The 21,157-nt window shown below is 41.7% G+C and overlaps 1 protein-coding gene across 1 annotated transcript; it reads left to right on the top strand.

The window, feature by feature from the left end:
• On the top strand, positions 1-20,567 carry fxn (frataxin). Its single transcript, XM_052019198.1, has 5 exons — positions 1-1,980; positions 6,557-6,636; positions 9,171-9,291; positions 13,261-13,358; positions 16,930-20,567. The coding sequence occupies exons 1-5, from the start codon at positions 1,855-1,857 to the stop codon at positions 17,075-17,077; spliced, it is 573 nt and encodes a 190-aa protein (XP_051875158.1). The 5' UTR covers positions 1-1,854; the 3' UTR covers positions 17,078-20,567.
• The last annotated feature ends 590 nt before the right edge of the window (positions 20,568-21,157 follow it).

Genomic DNA, 21,157 nt, shown 5'->3' on the forward strand with positions numbered 1-21,157 from the left:
ACAGGGTAAAAACAATAACAGAATACAGAGTAGTGTCACAGCTACAGGGAGGTATATTACAGGCAGACAACAAGGTGCAAGGTCATAATGAGGTAGATTGTGAGGTCAAGAGTCCATCTCATCGTACAAGGGAGCCGTTCAATAGCCATATAACAGTGAGACAGAAGCTGTCCTTAAGCCCGGTGATATGTGCCCTCAGGCTCCTGTGTCTTCTGCCTGATGGGAGAGGGGTGAAGAGAGAATGACCTGGGTGGGTGGGGTCTTTGATTATGCTGGCTGCTTCACCAAGGCAGCAAAAGGTATAGACAGAGTCCATGGAGGGGAGTCTGGTTTCCATGATGTGTTGGGCTGTGTCCAGAACTCTCTGCAGTTTCTTGCGGTCCCAGGCACAGCATTTGCCGTACCAAGAGGTGATGCATCCAGATAGGATGCTTTCTATGGTGCATCAATAACAGTTGCTGAATGTCAAAGGGGACATGCCAAATTTCTTTAGCCTCCTGAGGAAGTAGAGGTGCTGGTGAGCTTTCTTGGCCATGGGGTCTACATGGTTGGACCAGGACAGGCTATTGATGATGTTCACTCCAAAAAAACTTGAAGCTCTCAACCCTCTCGACCTCAGAACCATTGATGTAGACAGGTGCATGTACACCGCCCCCTTTCCTGAAGTCAATGACCAGCTCTTTTGTTTTGCTGACATTGAGGGAAAGGTTGTTGTCATGACATCATGTCACTAAGCTCTCTATCTCCTTCCTGTACTCTGACTCATCGTTATTTGAGATTCGGCCTACTATGGTGGTATCATCTGCAAACTTGTAGATGGAGTTAAAGGAGAATCTGACCATACAACCATGAGTATGTAGGGAGTACAGGGCTGAGGACACAGCCTTGTGGGGCACCAATGTTGAGAATAATCTTGCTGGAGGTGTTGCTGCCTACCCTCACTGATTGTGGTCTGTTGGTCAGAAAGTCAAGGATCCAGTTGCAGAGGGAGGTGTTGAGCTCCAGGTCTCAGAGTTTGGTGATGAGTTTGCTTGGAATTATAGTATTGAAGGCAGAGCTGTAGTCAATAAACGATAGTCTAACATCCAGATGCTCCAGAGATGAGTGAAGGGCCAGGGAGATGGCGTCTACTGTAGGTCAGTTTTGGCGGTAGGCAAATTGCAGTGCTTCAAGGTTATGCAGGAGGCTGGAGTTAATGCATGCTATAACCAGCTTCTCAAAGCACTTCATGATGGTGGCTGTCAGAGCAAGAACACTTGATCTCTCAATGTACCTCATCATAGCCCTTGCACTTTATTTGTCTACATGCACTGTACTTTCTCTATAACACTATATTCTGCATTTTGTTTTCCTTTAGTACTACCTCGATGTTCTGGTGTATGGAAGGATCTGTCTGGATGGCATGCAAACAGAAGTTTTTCACTGTATCTTGGTACATCCGACAATAATAACTCCATTACTTCAAATGCAGTTTGTTGGCAGTAAGACACTCTGGAAGGTTCAGTGGCTAGGAAAGGAGTGCTGAAGGTCAGCTCCACATTCTTGTTGCTCGGGGTAATTCCACTTTAAACGTGATCATTAGACGAAAGAAGCAGCACAGAAGCTTGCAGTCGGCACATTAAAACCCACTCCAAACAAGAACGTACACAAACCCTGCCCACGTCCCCAAGTCCACCCTCTACGCATGCGTACGACCAACCCTCATCACCGCACGTTCACCTCTACGTATTAACGTAAGCCCCGCCCATATTTTGGTCCATCCAATCTGAACGGGGGCGCGCAAGCCCCGCCGCTTCTCCGCCGGTCAGCGTGAGCGCGCAGTGCTGCGAACGGGCGGCCAATGAGAGCGTTGGCATGACGATGGCCGGCCTTCTGAACCGGAGCCGCCTCCGCTTGTGCCCACTGATCTACCGGTTTGCTCACTACCCGAGGACGACAAGCGTCAGGAGACTGCGGCATGCGGACAGCCGCTCACCCACGGTGAGTCCTTGCTCCCTCCCCTTCTGCTTTGTTAGTCTTTATACACCTGCGTAGCACTGCTCCCGTTCACTGGCCGTTACGGCCGTTATTTATTTGAACTGCACTTCGCGCCTGACAGACCCTAGACTCCCCCGCCCCACCCGGCCTGACCGGCTCGGATTTCCCGCCCTCTTCTTACTTTGCATTGCTATTGGTCTGCCTATGCCCATCGTGCCTCTTGGTTCGTCGACGGCCTGGCTGAAGGCGCGTCCATCTAAGCCAATCCTGAGCACCATCAATGCAACGTCCGCCCCCTCTCTCTTGGGCTTGATTGTCATTCGTCCTTCCTGACCACGTGATCCGTTACAATAGATGACCGACACATTTCTAGAACCCGCCTTCTCCACACATCCTCCACTCCCATTGCTGAGTGTTGCGGCCCGGTGACGTGGTCCGAAGACCATGGTTGATGGCACATCAATCAAATACAGTCCGGCAATAATGTGGTTATAGCAGTAAGAAGGAAGTGGAAAGGCAGAGCTATCATCTGACATAAACATTTACGAATACACTTTATTTTTGGCTATGCCATCATTTGAGGACTTTAAGTTAGAGGGATATGTGGGAGGAAGGGGTCAGATAGTCTTAGGAGTGGTTTGAAGGTCGGCACAACATGGTGGGCCGAAGGGCCTGTATTGTGCTGTATTGTTCTATGGTTCTATCACTACTTCTGTCATATAATTAGTGTATATACTTGCCATAGAGGCAGTGCAACGAAGATTTACCAGACTAGTTCCAGGGATGGTGGGTTTATGTATGGAGTGGCCTTGGCACCACATCCATCAGAGTTTAGAAGAATGAGGGGAGCATCTCATCAAAAGTATGTTCTAAAAGGGCTCAAGAAGCTCGATGAAGGGAGGCAGTTTCCCCTGGTCTTGGACCGGGGGTGCCGGGAGTACATTTGAGAAGAAGGAGTAAGCCATAAGTGATTAACTCTAAGTGACAACCTGACTGAGAGGAAGTGAACGGGAAAAAAAGGACAAACAAAGAGAGAGACTGTAAAGGGAACAGAAATGCAACAGAGTATTGTGTTCTGTTCTGGTCGCCTTATTATAGGAAGGATGTGGAAGCTGTAGAGAGGGTGCAGAGGAGATGGACCAGGATGCTGCCTGGATTAGAGAACGTGTCTTATGAGGAAAGGCTGAGCGAGCTAGGGCTTTTCTCTTTGGAGCGTATGAGGATGAGAGGCGACTTGATTGAGGTGCATAAGATTATGAGAGGCATAGATAGAGTGGACAGCCAGCACCTTTTTCCCAGGGTGGCAGTGGCCAATACCAGAGGACATCCGTTTATTGAATCTGCTTCCACAACCCTATCAGACAGCGCATTCTACATCATAACAATTTTGTAAAAGAAATTCTCATCTCCCCATCTGATTCTTTTCTGATCACCTTCAATCTGTGTTCCCTGGTAACAATTTCTCCTCGTTTTGTCCAAGTTCCACTAGATGGAGCCTCAGATAACTGGGTTATTGCATTCCACTAGAGGGTGTTACACAACAGCTAATGTTTCCTTCTTACACACTGAAACACTACAATCATAATAAGTACAGCACTGCATAAAACCACTCCCATTGCAACAGTAACATAAAGTCATAGAACAATACAGCACGGATACAGGCCCTTTGGCCCAACCAGTCCATACCAACCACAGTGCCCACCCAGGTAGTCCCAATTCCCTGCGTTTAGCCCATATCCCTCCATGTACCTATCCAAGTGCTTCTTAAATGATACTATTGTACCTGCCTCCACCACTTCCTCTGGCATATTCCAGAAGATATTTTTAACTACTATCAAGTATAACTCTTGCACAAGTGTAAATATGTTGCAGACTGTGTGATATTACTTGTATGGACATGTGGACACAACAAAAAGTAAGAAAGACTGATTCAGATTCAGATTAGTTTATTGTCATATACACCAGGGTGCAATGAAGTTACTTGCTCACATGAAACTCACAAAATAAACAGTGTACATTGTAATAATAAATACAAAAATATATACAGTGAGTGCAAAACAACGGAATGGTGCAAAGTATATTAGTGCAAACTGAAGTGGTGCAAAAAGAAATGCTAAAGTGACAATAACAGAAGAGGTAGAATTAAAGGTTTGAGAACATCTCAGCACCACCGGGAAGGGGACGTCAAAGAGATTGGTTCAGAAGTCTGACAGCAGTGGGGAAGAAGCTGTCCTGGGTCTGGTCATTTGAGCTTTCGAGCTCCTGTATTTTCTCCTAAAAGGTAGAAGGAAGAAAAGGGAATGGGCAAGGTAACAGGCAGCCTTGAAGATACTGTTAGCCTTCCTGACACGATGCACCATGAAGATGGACAGGATGGAAGGAAGTTACAAACTTCTGACGGACTGGGCAGTGTTTATCACTCTCTGCAGGTTCCGTTGGTTCAGAACAGAGCAGTTGTCATACCAGCCTAAGATGCAACCCGTCAGGACACTTTCTATGGCGCATCTGTAGAAGTTCGAGAGAATCCTCATGCACAAGCTTAATCTTCTCAGACACCCAAGAAAGTATATATGTTGATGTGGCTTCTTGATCAGTACATCAGTATGGAGGTTGCTGGTGATATGGACGCCCAGAAATTTGAAGCTGTTGACCATCTCTACAGCAGCTCCGTTGAAGAGGACGGTTGTGTTCACACCCCGCTTCCTTGGTGCAACAACCAGCTTTTTCGTCTTGCTGATATTTCCCACTGTTTTTTGATTAACTCTCACTACTGTGCACTGAATCAAGAGTTTTGATCTATGGCAATATTTAATGTTTATGCTATCTGGGTTCTGATAACCCCTATTGAACAACTTGGAAATCCCAATGGTTCAGCATCTGGCTCACCAGGTGATGCTTCCTGCTCAGCCTTCTGACTCACTGAGGCCCCGGTTCTACACACCCTTTAAAATTACCAGGTTCACAGAAACATTTATTTTCATAATTTTGTTTTTAAGATGTGTAACAGCTTTTTTTTAAAAAAAGGTGAATTGCAAGTGTGTTGGAGTATTAATAGGAATAACATTAAATTGTCTGGAAAATCTGCTGGACTGACACCACCAAAGTCCCAGATAAGGTGGATAAACTGAATTTTAGCATAATGTGTCGAATGCACAGTGTAGTATGCAAGGGACACGGGGTTCCAGAAGGTGTGTCTGCTCTGTTCAAGGTTCTTGAACATACACAATCATGGTAGTGTGACGATTAGCGCAACACTATTACAGCGCCAGCGACATGGGTTCACTTCCCACTGCTGTCTGTAAGGAGTTTTGTGTTCTCCCCATGTCTGCGTGGGTTTCCTCTGGGTGCTCCGGTTTCCTTCCACATTCCAAAGATGTACAGGGTAGGAGCTGTGGGCATGCTATGTTGGCGGTGGAAGAGTGGTGACACTTGCAGGCTCCGCCCCAGCACATTCTCAGTAACGAAAAAAGACACACTTCACTGTGTGTTTCAATGTACATGTGACTAATAAATAAATATCTTATCTGATATGTCATGTAGTGACAGTCAAGCAGCAGTTGTGAAGTGAGAATCAGTTAATGTTTCAGGTAGATGAGTCTACTGGCCATTCTCAGTAAGCCTTGATGTTGAGTGTTCACAAAAGATTTGCCCAAGATGGCATCATATGTTGGGTGCACTTCAACTCTTTAACTGCACTTTATCACAGGAATGGATATCTAGGGATAGCAACTGAGAACAGGATCTGACAAGGTGATTGCAAGGAGGATATTTTCCCTGACTGAGGATTCTAGAGCCAGGGGTTACACTTCCAGATAAGGGGTAGTCCCTGTATGATGGAGGGCCAACTCAAAGGGCTAAATGATGTACTCCTGCTCCCATTTCTTATGTTCGTGATCTTAAGCTCCTTTAGAGCCTCATCCCTATCTATCCCTATGTATCTCTGTAACATTCTCCAGCTCTACATTCAAATGAAACTTCTTTACCCAGAAAATGTGGAACTTGCTTCCTTAAGGAGTGGTTGAGGTGTATAGCACGGATGCACTTAAAGAGATTAAGTACATGCAGGAGCAAGGAATAGAGGGTTATACTGATAGTTAAATAAGGAGGAATGAGAGTCTGTTGGAATGGAGCATTAACTCCACCATGGACTGGTTTGTGAAATGAGCTGCTTCTCAACTGTGTATTGTCTGTAATTCTGTGCAATTCAGCATTGCTGGCCTAAGTGGGACCAGCTCACTCATTACTGACTGAAGATTCACTGGGGTTTGTGGCTTCTGTAACACATTGAGCCTGTACATCAAGCTTTCAACCATTGACTGATAATGAATTTGAATGTTTTTATAAATAATTCATTGTTACATATGGAGGTTGGAGGATTGAGCACAGATCTTTGCACTGAATGTTATAGAGGCCAGTGAGTACTACAAAGAGAGAAATTTTCATCTTGATAAATCATCACCATGAATTTTCTTAAAACTTGTACAAATCTTTCCTAATATCATCAGTTGAAGGAATTTCATTTAAAGAATATTAACTAATCATTGTTCATGCTCATATTTTGTCATGTTATCTTCTGCAGAATTTCCATTCAGAAAGATGTTTAACACTCCAAAGAAAAGAAATCCATTCCTCGATTCTGAGAAGAATGGAAAATACAAGGTACCCTTTATCAGTGCTCACTGTGTGTGTGTTGGCTCTCCGTGCAGGGTTACATTTGTGCATGCTGTACATGTAACTGCATATTAGTGTAGTGTGTATGTGAAAATGCGCATGTACATGAGCAAGTGTGCATTCTTTACATATTGTATGTGTATAGTTTCTAAATGCATGTGTTTTATAGATGCCTGTAATATCAGTTAATGGCTCGCCTGGTCTGAGTCTCACAGTTAGTGATTCAGTTTATAAATTAACCTGGGTTGGTGTTGACATTTTCTATTTGCAGCATGACAAAAGCATAATGACAAGGACATTTGGAAAAGGAAAGTAGAACTTCAATAAATTCAAAGAGTTTCCATTCATTGTGGTATTTCTGATTTGGTGTTTAAATAGAAAGAGTTTGTTTGGCTTGAGACCACGAAAAGCTATCACAATACATTTGCGGGCCATAAAGTTAATATTTATAAACTCCCCCCTCATCTTGTCTCTAAGGTCCACCTCCAGCTCCCTACCATCAGTAAACTGCTGACCATCCAACATCAAAACCTGATCATCTTCTCCATCATCTTTCCTCAATTGTTCATCCAGTTAGCTGAGATTTGGATGTTCAAAAGTGCTATTTGGAGTAGAAAAAGAGGCAGCTAATCTATGCATTTCAAACTTTGATGGGACAGTGCAATAATAAACAACTAATCTGTCCAAATATTGTAACTGTAAAGGGATTTTCCTGCTCTCTGACAATCACCAGGATCCTCCTCAACTGCCTTTTCTCAGTGGCTGAAGAACTGTTACATAAATTACAAAGTGTATCCTGTCCGTTAGAGCCACAGTAGACATGATCTTTATCATGAAACAAGTTCAAGAGAAAAGCAGGGAACAGCATCAACTTGGCTTTTTTTGACTTCACTAAAGCCTTTGATTGCATCAACTGGGAGAGACTGTGGGTCATCTTAGATTTGCATAATGGTGGTATAGAAGCCATGATCCTAATCACTGGGTCCACAACAGAACCAATTTCAATTCAGACCATTGCTATTGCCTTGACACTTTTGCCCAGTCTTTCTTACTACAATGCTTTATGTCACTTCCAACAAGCTTCCCACTGGAGAGGATCTAATAGAACATAGAACAGTACAGCAAAGGAATAGGCCCTTCGGCCCACAATGTTATGCTGAACCAATTAGTAATAAAATGCCCAACTAAACTAATCCCTTCTGCCTACACAACGTCCATATCCTACCATTTCCCTCACATTCATGTGCCTCTCTAAGAGCCTCTTGAACGCCCCTATCGCATTTGCCTGTACCACCATCCCAGGCAGCACATTCCAGGCACCCACCACTCTCTGTGTAGACAAAAAACTTGCCCCGCACATCTCCTTTGAACTTACCCCCATCACCTTAAAAGTGTAGCGGTTAGCATAACACTTTACAGTGCCAGCAACCTGGGTTCAAATCCGGCCACTGTCTCTAAGGAGTTTGTACGTTCTCCCTGTGTCTTCATGGGTTTCCTCCGGTGTTCTGGTTTCCTCCCACATTTCAAAGACATACAGGTTAGGAAGTTGTGGGCATGCTATGTTGGCACCAGAAGCGTGGCGACACTTGCGGGCTGCCCCCAGAACACTCTACGCAAAAGATGCTTTTCGCTGTGTGTTTCGATGTACATGTGACTAATAAAGATATCTTATTATCTTATCTCTGGTATTAGACATTTCAATCCTGGGGAAAAGATACTGGCTGTCTAATCTATCTATGCCTTTCATAATCTTATAAACTTCTATCAGATCTCCCCTCAGCCTCCAGCGCTCCAGAGAGAACAACCCAAGTTTGTCCAATCCATCCTCATAGCCTATGCCCTCTAATTCAGGCAGCTTCTGCACCTTCTCCAAAGCCTCTACATTCTTCCTATAATAAGGCGACCAGAGCTGAATGCAATACTCCAGATACAGCCTAACTAAAGTTTTATAAAGCTGCAGGATTTATGAGAAACATCCCACCTCCACTTGTATCATCTTCATTTTCAGAACTGAAGTAAACCCAAACTCAGTAGACAAACTGCGAGACACAGACCACACTTGTTCCAAGCCATCATTGACTCATTCACTGAAGTATCTGAGAGAATTAGCCTAACACTCAACACCTGCAAAACAAAGGTCCTCTACTAACCTGCTCCCAGTGTACGATACTGCCCTCAAACAATAAAGATTCACGGTGAGACCCTGGAAAATAAGAACTAAATTGCCTTTCTTTGATGTGTTTCATTAGTTTATGGAGCGCTAGCTCACCCACTTGAAACCAACCTCGCTTACCTATCAGCTGACAGCACTGATGACAGATCATGATGGTAATCTACTTCTTCCTTGGGGAGATGGTGGCAGTACAAAGGGGAGATGGTGGCAGTACAAATCTACTGAAGTGGAAGGAGAATGACACAACCTGCTAATTCTCTGTTCAAGAGGAAGGTTTATTTCAGTGTTTAGAAGCAATGGAAAATGTTGCCACAAGCTGAAGGATTGAAACTATTTTTCTTCTTTACAGCTTATTGGATGAAACTACCTATGAAAAAATTGCAGAGGAAACACTGGACCTTTTATCTGATTTCTTTGAAGATCTTGCAGATCGACCTTTTGTTCCAAAAGACTATGATGTAACACTTGCGGTAAAATCTGTTTGTATCTCATTGTCCCATTTCGAACTTTTTGTGGAACCCTTGTGTTTCCATGATCTTTTTATCCTGTGGCCATGTGAAAGGGACAAACTGATGTCAATTTACTATTAATACATGGGAAGAAATGCATGGGAATAGCTTGTCAGAAGGTACCAAGTGATGACATATACTTGACTGTTGCACGTGTATGGGTCAATGAGTGGAGTCAAATGGTTGTGTTAAATGGGCGTACAGTGTGCACCACTGACCATTTCAGTTGTTATCCTCCACCTTCCTTGGATGCAACTGATTGGACATTGCACATTTTCAACATTGAAAAATGTGCCAGCCAGCGCAGCATTCGAGTGGCTGAGCAGTCACCGGGCTAATGGACTCGTACTGTGGCCAGGGGATCAGGTTGGAGCCTGGCAATGTTTGGACAATTGAGACAGAGAGAATCAAAGGGACAGTGGTAACAAGAAGAGGGCTAGTTGCGAGACTGGAGGTGTTTGGATAGCGATTGTACTGGTGCTGGGCACGAGAAATGAGTGTCAAGGAATACTTAGATGGTGATGATGGTGGGAAATGGGAAAACAGCCATGTTTAGATGGTGGTGCTGGGAGAGGGATGAGAAAGGGATCCAATGATGTTCTGGTGGGGGGGCAGTTGGAAATTGGGATACCAGCAACGAAAACCAAAAGTACTGCAGATGCTGGAAATATGAAATAACAACACTAAATCCTAGGTATACTTGGCAGGTCAGGCGACATTTGTGGAAAGAGAAACAATTAACATTTCAGGTCCTAGGCCCTTTGTCAGAACAGCAATACCGAATGGTGATGGTGGGAAGGAATCTCAGTAAGGCAGATTGGGAGTGATGTGCCTTGGACTCAGTTGATGAGAGCGGGGGAGACCTTGTAGCCATCCAGTCTAGCACTACACTGCACTGGGTGGACCAGTTTATGCAAAAGGAGCACTGCAGGGAGATTTGGTATTATTCCATGGATCCGTGGCATTCAAGGATGTCTTGTGCCAGATTAAATTTCCAGTGTAACACAAAATGTCCTGAAGATTGTTATTATCATGTTCTTCAGATAAGTTTTTATTTCAGTTGCATAACATTGAAAAAGAGCATTATGTAATTGAATCTCCAAATATGTCATTATTATATTTAGCTGCAATCATAACATACACAGTGAATGGCAGGGCCCTGGGGAGTGTTGCAGGACAGAGAGACCTAGGGGTACAAGTACATAGTTCCCTGAAAGTGGTGACACAGATAGGGTGGTGAAGAAGATATATGGCATGCTTGCCTTCATCCAGAGTTCACAAGATCACAAGACAAGGGAGCAGAAGTACACCATTCGGCCCATCGAGTCTACTCCAAAGAAAAGGGGGAAAAGAAATGAGAAATGGGGGGGGGGGGGGGGGGGGGAGTCTGCTCCATGAGCAAAAAAATACTATTCTAACCTCAATTTCCGGCCTTATCCCCATACCCCTTGATACCTTGACTAATTGGATATCTATCTATCTCCTCCTTAAACGCCTCCAGTGATCTGGCCTCCACTGCTGTATGCGGCAAGGAATTCCATAAATTCACTACCCTCTGGCTAAAGAAATTTCTCCTCATCTCTGTTTTAAACCTGTACCCTCTAATTCTAAGATTGTGCTCTCTGGTCCTGGACTCACCCACTAAGGGAAACAGCTTGGCCGGAGTTGGGATGTCTTGTTACAGATGTACAAGGTGTTGGCGAGACTGTACTTAGAGTATAGTGTGTAGTTGTGGTCATCATGCTATAGGAAAGATGTGATTAAGCAGGAGAGGGTGCAGGAAAGATTCACAGGAATGTTGCCAGTACTGGAGGGCTTGAGGCAGAAGGAGAGACTGGATAGGCTGGGACTGTTTTCCCTCGAGAGAAGGAGGCTAAGGGGCAACCTTATCGAGGTTTTTAAGATCATGAGAAGCACAGATAATGATGTTGATGGCCACAGTCTTTTTTTCTCAGATTAGGGGACTCTAAAACTAGAAGGCATATGGAACAAGCTGCCCGAGGAAGTAGTAGAGGCGGGTACAATTACAATATATAAAAGACATTTGGACACGTACATGGATATGAAAGGTTTGGAGGGGTATGGGCCAAATGCAGGCAAATGGGACTAGCTCAGGTAGGCACCTTGATTGGCATGGACTATTTGGACTGAAGGGCCTGTCTCTGTGCTGTACAACTCTATAACTTTCATTTATATAATTCTCCAATATAGTAAAATATCCCAAGCCACTTCACAGGAGCATAATCAAGCAACATTTGTTACAAAGCTACATGAGTAGGAAACCTATTGAGGCGGAAACCTATTGGCCATTTGTGTTTATGCTGACTCTCTGCCAGGGTAGATCCCACTTTGCAACCTTTTCCTACATATTTCTTTTCTTTCCAGTACTGATCCAGTTCCCTCTTGAAAGCTACATTTAAACCTGCTTCCACATCTCCGTAAGACAATGCCTGATTCCAGATACAAATTGCTCACTTCAATAAAAAAAGTCTTGTCTCTTTGGTTCCCTTTCCAGTTACCTTGTATGTTATTGGGACAGGTACTAAGACAGGTCTTAATTATTAGGGCAATGGTTTTCAAAGGAAATTTTAGGGTAGATAAGGCAGGGAGCATTAGGGAAGGGAATTCAGAAATTAAGCCTGTGCAGCTCATGTTGCAGCAGCGAATAATGGAGCAATGAAAATTGTGGTCAGAATCTTAGATTGTGGAAATAAATGCAGTATTTTATAATGCATATTCTTTTCAATCAAAGAAGTATTTCCCAATTTTAATTTTAACCAGGCCTTACTTAAAGAAGCAAATCAAAACCAAAAATGAAGGATAAATTAAGTAAAAGCTATTGCTTGCAATGAATTTACAAGAATTGACTAACCATCTCTGCAGATGGACATTAGAAAGGAAGCACAGTAAAAAATAACTGAGTCCTGCTGTATGCTCCACATCAATCACACAATTCTGACAAGTAAAAAGCCTAAACAGGGTGAACAGGAAAGGCCTATTTCCTTTATAACCAGGGGAGGTAGAAGATTAGAGGGGAGCTAAGGAAAAAAAAGGAATGGACGTCTGGAATTCACATCCTGAAAGGGTGATGAAAATAGAAACTTGCATCACATTTCAAAAGAATGTGGAAGAGTGCTTGAAGAGCCAAAACCGTTGAATGGCCTCCATTTTTGTTGTATATTTCAGTGAATCAGGTGATGTATACAGAATAGGTCAAGTAGAACTTTTTTTGTATGGGTAAAATTTTCAATCTAATGTCAATTGCTTACTACTAAAGTAAGGTCACAAAGGAATTCACAACATTGACAGGCAATGTTGTATGCATTAAAATTGAAATTAGCTTGTGAAACCCCAGTTTTAAAATATGCACAACTGACTTAAAAGCACAGGAGCAAGTCTTAAGCTTGGAATTTGAGGAGGCTGGCAGACCTATGTTGGAAATCTCTGCCAAGTAGTTAACGTTTTTGCAGTAGACAGGTCTGCAATTCATGTTAACTTTGCATCGTGATTATATTATAGCCAAGTCTTTGGGATGTGATGCAGTGCCAACAAGTGTGATTAAGATTCACTGAAACCAAGATTTATCATATATTTTTCTGCAACCAACTCTAGGTCAACACATCCATAGTTACTGGATGTAACTATGTTACTGAGCCAAAGTTTAATCAAAATTAGTTAAATTGAAGAAATGTCGTATGCTTTTACTATTTAGGAATAAATAATAAATACATGTATTGAAATAAAAATGAGGAAAGACTGTTTGTCTTTTAAAATAGAGTCAGAGTTAAGTCTACGAGCTCTAGTCTGTTTCCTGTCTGTCCAAACTCATTAGAAGCCTATCTCTGTTCTTCAGTCACAGTAAAGCCACGGCAGGTTAAAGACTATTTGTAAAATATTCTTCAAACAGATTTATTTTTATCCTTTTTATAGACTGGTGTGCTGACAATAAAGTTGGGTGAATCCTTGGGGACTTACGTGATTAACAAACAGACTCCAAACCGACAGATCTGGCTATCATCTCCATTCAGGTATATAGTGAAAGAAGAACAAAGCTTCATATTGAATGTACACTGATGTATGACATTGATGCTTAACAAAAGTTTGAAGAGATGAATTTTATATTTTCTTTGCTTCTGCTATACTTCACACATCAGACCCTTTCACAGCCTTGAATCATGGATAGCATAACTTAGTAGGAAGACAGCTGGCCCATTGTGTTTTCTGTGGCTCTTACAAGTAGCCCTATTTTAACCCACTCCCTTGCTCCTTCCCTATATCCTTGCAATTCTTTCTCCTTCAAGTATTTATCCAATTCCTCCTTTGAAGGAGGCTATTGAATCTGGTGCAACTACTCTTTCAGGCAATGTATTCCAAATCATAACCACATGGATAAAAAGTTTTTCTTCTTATAACTTTTGGCTATTCTGCAAAATACCTTAATCTGTGCCCTCTGGCTATCAACTCTTCATATGTTGGAAATGATTTCTCTGTATTTAACCTACCAAACCAGTTTGAACACCTCATCAAATCTCCTCTTAATCTTTTCTTCCTTAAGGAGATCTTCAAAGTTTTGTGCACAAACACCTATCCTTGCTGTTCTTCTACCCAGTTTAAACTGGCACATTTAATATGAATGGTCTCTTGCTCTTCCTCTTTTTAAAAAAGTATCACCCCAGACCTTTATGCATTGAATTTCTCTGCCACATATCCTCCCATTCCACCTTCCAATGTCCTCTTGCAGTTTTTTACTGTTTCCAACTTTCAATCATGAATGTCTTATACACATTTAGAAATTGTGCCTTGTACCACCAAAGTCCATGTCATTAATATATACTTAAAGCATCATTAATCCTAGAATTGAAATGTGGTGAACTATAAAAATTCCTTCATCTGAAAAACCGTCATTCATGTAACTTTCCTATTTTTATCTCATCCAACTACTTCCTTGCTTTATCATTAACTTTGGCAAAGTCCCCTTCTTTAGTGGGCACTGGGATAGAACCTTGGCCATGCTTCCTGCTTCCACATGTTGTTGAAAATCAAAACAAAACCTGCAGATGCCAGAAATCTAAAATAGCAACAGAAGAGGTCAGGCAGCATCTGTAGAGAGAAAAAAAAGTTAATATATTGGGTTGAAGATCCTTTATAATTAGTTCTCCATTTTGGTCCTTATTTGATCTCAGTACTTATTTGATCATTTTAACCATGCTTTCAGCCTTTTTTGCCCCTGTTATTTCCTCATTGACAGCAACATTTTTTTAAATATTTGGGTAATTTCAATCCATCACACTGAAGGAAAAAAAATCTTGAAACTGATTACAAATACAAAGTTTATGGTGTATCTTGTTTTGGAAGTGACTTAAACCAAAACAAACTTATAATTACAGATCCAATCAGGTTATCTCCACTGTGTCATGCTCCACAATTTGAGAGTGGTACAGTCGATCCACTGAGACCTGCCTTGGGATTTGGGGTGGTGGAAAGGAGAGAGGTTTGGATGCAAGTTAGGCACGTACATGCACAGCTGAATAAGTTCCAAAGCAAGAATGCTGGCTTCACTGGTGTGATGGATGACTTTCCCTCCTCCCATTAATTTAACTGCCTACCATTTCCTTTTATTAGCAGTTGGATAGGTAAATAAAATTCATTGCATTCCCAATATGGCCCCATGTCGTGGCAAGGAATCAGAATGATTGGCTATCTATAGTTGTGCCCCACCTGTTCACTGGCTGCCACCCAGTGGTAGGTTACCATTTCCTGGCTCTAACATACTGCTATTTTACTTTAAGTAATTCAATCAAATGTGATGCAGGATGTGTGATTCCTTTATCAACAGGAAGTGCACCTAATATATATTAGAACCTAATTATTATACAGGAGACCCACATGTTATGAAGGTGGGGTTGCGATCCTAGAAAATGTCCCGTATCGCGATTTTCCGTAACACAAAGCCACATCATCTGTGTATATGTCTAGAAAAATGAGCTGAAAAAAATAAATTTTGTTTTCATTTATTTCCTTTTTTTCATGTAAATTATGTGAGAGCATATTTTATTGTGTATCTTAAATTTTTGGATAGTGATTTGTGACTTCTGTAAGGATGAATTTCTGTTATCCGAACGGCCATAATGCAGGGGTCAGCTTTAATTGGAACAGTATAGTTAAGTGTTTGTTATCAAATCTTTTTTTTTACTTTTCTTTAAATCTCTTGTTCCATTGGTATCATTGCTATAGGAATGAAGCAAGTGTCAGCTGTAACTTAGAGAGTGACACCTTTTGTTTCTGAGTCAGAAAGCTCTGGGTTCAAGTCTTCAGCAGAATTCTCTTTAGAGACAAACACAAAAGTCTGTGCTAACACTCCAGGGTATCATTGAAGAAGAGCTGAGGTGCTGAACCAATGCTGTTGTTTCAGGTCAATGTGAAAGGTGCCATAGCACCATCTTGAAGAGCAGCGGAATTATCCCCACTGCCCTGGTCCAATATCTATCCCACAATTAACATCACTGAAACAGTGTTTGGTTTAAATATATTGCTGTTTGTTGGAACTTGCTGTGCACAAACTGGCTGTCATGTTTCCTACACAACACTGATTACATTTCAAAAGTACAATATTGACTGTAAAGTGCTTTGAAACATCTGAAAAAGAACATGAATGGTGGTTAAAAATGCAAATCTTCCTTCTTCCTTTACAATGTTCAGAAAATTGAAACTGATTCAGGCTCATTCATCACTGTGCTGTTTGATTAATTTTCTCCTTGGGTTATTTGTAAAATTGTCATTGCATCAGTTGGGAATTAATTGGACTCAGTGGAGATAATGTAATTTAACACTGCTGACATGTTAGTGAAAATTTGTTCCAATTTATTAGTGTTCTGTAGTTTCTTTAGTTTCTTTAGTCCTGTGATCTTTATTACAGCAGCAGTTGGTAGCCATTTTTCTTTCTGATCTATTAAGAAGGTTTTGCAACTTCTTTCTTCAAAGTGAGTCTGGCTTGGATTTCTGGATTTGAGCCATCTGGGATGGTGTATGAAAGAGGTTAAACCTGGGAAGGTCTTTCTCTTGGCTCTTCCTTCCCTGAGCTTTCATTTTAATGATAGCAGCTTGTAACATGGACTAGGAAGAGGCAGGCAGGTGATCCTGTTTGACATTCAAGGACTCTGGCTTGCTGACATCATCAAGTTAGTGACATGATCTTAATTTCACAATGGTGGTGTAGGGGATGAATGTGTTATGGGGCAATCCTGTTCCATCTGGAGCATGGCAGTGAACTCATGGTAGCACATCACCGTGAGTTTAATAAATTTGTTTCATTTGAACAGCTTGTGGCTCTTTGGAGTTGGCTATCGTCTTTGAACCTCTACTTCCTTAATCATACTGCATCCTTTCAGTAGCCTCCAGATACCACTGGTAGGAACCCATCTTTTGGCCCCTTTACAGTGGCCCCTTGCTGCTGAATTCCTGCCTCTGCCCACCAGCCAGGTTGAAAAAGTCTTGGATCTTCCATCTAAAGGAAACTCTGCTGTTAGGATGCCATGTTGTAAGGTTTAAAATGTCCCACTGTTCTCATCAGGTTGCTTTTTCCTGTATATTTTTCCTCAGTGGGCCTAAACGATATGATTGGAATGGAAAGAATTGGATCTATTCTCACGATGGAGTTTGTTTACATGAACTGCTCACAAAAGAGTTCTCCATGATGTTCAAGACCAAAGTGGACGTACTTGCAGTCGCTGATATGAGTTATGTGTGACCCTGCAGGAAACCTTAAGAAATGATTCTGAAGAAATATTTTGCAGAAGATAATCTTTGTAACAATTATTATGTATGGAACCTTATTCTTTGGATGGGAACTGGATTGCATTCAATATATGTAATCCTGACTAAATCACTGCACTTCTTTTCTATGGAGTCTTGCTTATCGCGAAAAGACTGGAAACTCTTCCATTACAGTTAATATGCGCAAGGAATATATTTTGTTTTCTTAGTTTGGGGTTTAAAAAGATTTCATTTTATTCCTAGGTTAATTCTGAATTGTGATACATGCCCGCCAACGTATACTTTCCAAGATAAGCTGCTGGTTTGTTTCCTAAATTTAGTTTAACTATAAATTTGTAATCTATTGGAAAATAATACTGGATAGTCGGCTTATTTGCTGTCAATCAATTATGACAATTTTCTAAAACTTTGTTCTGCCACAGCATGGAATTCAAATGCCAATTCAAAACTATTTAACCTTGAAAATCCTTGATTTTTTTTAAATCTGGTTTTTCTTATATTTTATGATTTAGAGAAAAATGATAATTTTATCCATTACCAAATGGATAAATGTTCCTTTCCAGGTTCCTGCTGGGGAGCTGCGTGTGAAAGGAAAGCAGGTTGGATATTCAAGGCTGCAGCCTTGCAGTCCTATTCCCAGCTCAGTTTTGGTATGGAGAAGTGAATTGACTGAAACATCAAAAGCAAGGAATCCGTATCTTTTATTTTCTTCTATTTATTTTTAGGTTATTAACTAAATCATATTTCCCAAGCGCTGGTATCTGTCAGGAAAGGAAATCACCCTTGTTTCCACAATAGCTGAACTTGCCCTCTTTGTCCTGGTTGATAAGATACCTTGTCCTCGACTCTGGTGGGAAATGTTTCTTAGGTTGCCAATTGTTTGAAAGGTAGGGTAAAACTTCAGTTACTTTTCACTCACCAAAAACAAACTGTACTATCTTTCAGCAACAAAATGTAATATTAATATAGGAGTAACTGGATGAGTAGGCACATCCGCAGTGACGCGAAAGGACTAAAGAAGGAGGGAAAAAATAACACTAAATTTGCTTACGACTTCTGTGGATGGGAATGAGTATACAGTCTGAAAACCAACCTCAAGGGCCAGTCTCCACAGTATGTCCTCTGAGGCTGCCTTCTAATTTTTTTCTTTCATATGGTTATAGTTAACAATGGCAAAAAAATGCTGCATTTTGAAGTTGCATATTGAGGTTTAATAGCCAATTGACTTCCACCTAGGCTAAGTGGATTGCTTCAGTTCCTCCATGATATGTAAGTTTAGGACAGGAATTTATAATGTGACTCATTAACTGTACTTCACTGCAAAGAGTTTAAGTCTGTGTTGTGCCATTTTGGTCAATAATAAACCCATCTTCCATGTCCAAACAAATCTTGCTCAATTGTAGGTGGAAACACAGGATTCTTCAAATACAGTGAATTTACAGAAAGACAAATCTAATTGGCATGGAGGTGGATTGAACAGTGTGTCTCCTTCCCCATTGAAAGCTGGTGAAACTCAACAGCCTTAAGTGAATAAGAATTGCCTTTGAATTACCAAATTTCTTCCCCACGTCCTCGGGGGGGAAGTGTTATTATTCAGATTGTCCATGGATGATACAGGCATTTGTACCATCCGTGGACAATCTGAATAACAACACTTTGACAAGCCTCTAGTGAGTTAATTTTAGAACTGAGCTGCAGGGCCATGTTTTGACTCTTTTGTGAGTGAAACTGCTGGTCAGGAAGTAATTTACATTGAAGCAGGAGCAGGGAGAAGAATCCAGCAAAATCAATATTATTTATTCATGGAAATTTGATTTTTGAATAAATCTATAAAATACAGGAAATGAAAAATCACTATTTGCTTCAATTATATTAGTAAAATAACTACTCTTTGTGTTTTATGTAATATGGAAGCAACAACTTGCAATTGCATCTTGCTTTCAATGTAGCAAAGCACTTCAGACTAGAGCAAATCAGCAGCCAGTGGGAAGGTTGAAGATGCCCTTGAAGTAGTTCAAAAAATGTCCTAGTGTCCTGACAGACCCATCAAGGAAAGTTGCAACTTCCCCTGCCCTGTCATCGCTAACCCTCATCTCCCAGCAGTGAAAATGTCCCGTTCAAAAGACTCGGATAGAGAACTGAAGGTTGTTGAAGCAGTAAATAAGAAGTGAAGTACCTTTTGCTACCCTGAGGCATCCCAAAATGCTTTGTAGCCAGAGTAATACTTTTGAAGCAAAAGCCAAACTGCTACAGGAACTTAGTGGGTCAGGCAGCTTCTGTGGAGGCAAAGGGATGGTCAACATTTTGGGTCAAGACCCTGCATCAGGACTCCGTCAACTATCCCTTTGCCTCTACAGATACTGCCTGACCCACTGAGTTCCTCCAGCAGTTTGGTTTTTGCTCCAGATCCCAGCACCTGCAGTCTCATGTATCTCCATTTTATCGCTCCACTATGAAGTCTCTTCAAGGTATGCCCTCTTTGAATAAATTTTCCTGCAGTCCTGATGGTTTATTATTATTATTGTCACTTGTACTGAAGTACAGTGAAAATCGTTCATACAAATCAATTCATTACACAGTGCATTGAGGAAGTACAAGGTAAAACAATACAGAATGCAGAATAATGTGTCACAGCTACAGAGAAAGTGCAGTGCAGGCAGACAATAAGGTGCAAGGTCATAACGAGATAGATTGTGAGGTCAAGAGTCCATCTTATCGTACCAGGGAACCATTCAATAGTCTTAAAACAGCGGGATAGAAGCTGCCCTTGATCCTAGTGATATGTGCTTTCAGGCTTTTATATCTTCTGCCTGATGGGAAAGGGGAGAAGAGAGAATGTTCAGGGCGGGTGGGGTCTTTGATTATGCTGGCTGCTTTACCGAGACAGCAAGAAGTATAAACAGAGTCCATGGAGGGGAGGCTGGTTTCCGTGATGTGCTGAACTGTGTCCACAACTCTCTGCAGTTTTTTGCAGTCCCGAGCAGAGCAATTGCTATAGCAAGCCGTGATGCATCCAGATGGATGCTTTCTATGGTACATCGATAAAAATTGGTGAGTGTCAAAGGGAACATGCCAAATTTCTTTAGCCTCCTGAGGTTTCTTGGCCATGGCATCTACGTGGTCGGACCAGGACAGGTAATTGGTGATGTTCACTCCTAGGAACTTGTAGCTCTCAACCCTCTCAACCTCAGCATCATTAATGCAGTGTCTCAACCTGAAACATTGACTATCCCTTTGCCTCTACAAATGCTCTCCGACCCACTGAATTCCTTTAGCAGTTTTTTTTCTCTCCAGAGCCCAGCATCTACAGTCTCTTGTGTCTCCATAGTACTTCTGAAGTTTGGTCACTGTTGTAATGAAGTAAATATTGAAGCCAATTTGTGCACAGTCAGCTACTGCTAACATCAGTGAAATAAATGACCAGATAATCTTTTTGTGATGGTAATTGACAAATAAATATTGAAAAGGACAAATTTGACTCCTTTGAATGATGGCATAGTATCATTTACATGCACCTGGTTTAACATCTCATCTGAGAAACACCTCCAGGACAGTGCAGCATCGCCTTGGTACTGCACTTCCGCCTTGGTCTGCATTCAGGTGCAGAAGTCACCAGAGTGGGATTCAACTCATGACCTTCTGCGTCATGGCTGACATGGTAGATTCGGTCATTCACTTCATTTATTATTGACAAACAGCTTCTATTTGATAGTGCCTTCAATCTAGTAAAATGCTTCAGGATGCTTTGCATAGGGGATTATCAGAGTTAAAACCAAATCAAGCCACATAAAGAGCTAAAAGGGCAGGAAAACAAATGTTAGGTCTAAGAAGGAGGAATACCTTAAAGGAAGAAAGAGGTGGAGAGTTTTGGGGAGTCAGTTCCTGAGCTTGACAGCCAATGGTGGAATTTAAAATTCATTGATGCACAAGGCACTGAAGTTAGAGGAGGGCAGATACCTTGAGGGAGGGGGATTGGTGGTTATTGAAGGACCAGAATAGATTACAAAATAAGAGAGGGTGAGAATGAGTAGGTGAGGACATGTTGGTATGTGAA

The sequence above is a fragment of the Pristis pectinata genome, chromosome 7, assembly GCF_009764475.1.
Source record: "Pristis pectinata isolate sPriPec2 chromosome 7, sPriPec2.1.pri, whole genome shotgun sequence".
In the NCBI taxonomy this organism is placed as follows: domain Eukaryota; kingdom Metazoa; phylum Chordata; class Chondrichthyes; order Rhinopristiformes; family Pristidae; genus Pristis; species Pristis pectinata.

Bases quoted from the DNA above. Each gene is read 5' to 3' on its own strand.
- fxn (XM_052019198.1), top strand. From the start codon at position 1,855: ATGACGATGGCCGGCCTTCTGAACCGGAGCCGCCTCCGCTTGTGCCCA. The intron at 1,981-6,556 runs GTGAGTCCTTGC...TATCTTCTGCAG, and splicing joins CGGACAGCCGCTCACCCACG to AATTTCCATTCAGAAAGATG. The intron at 6,637-9,170 runs GTACCCTTTATC...TCTTCTTTACAG, and splicing joins AGAAGAATGGAAAATACAAG to CTTATTGGATGAAACTACCT.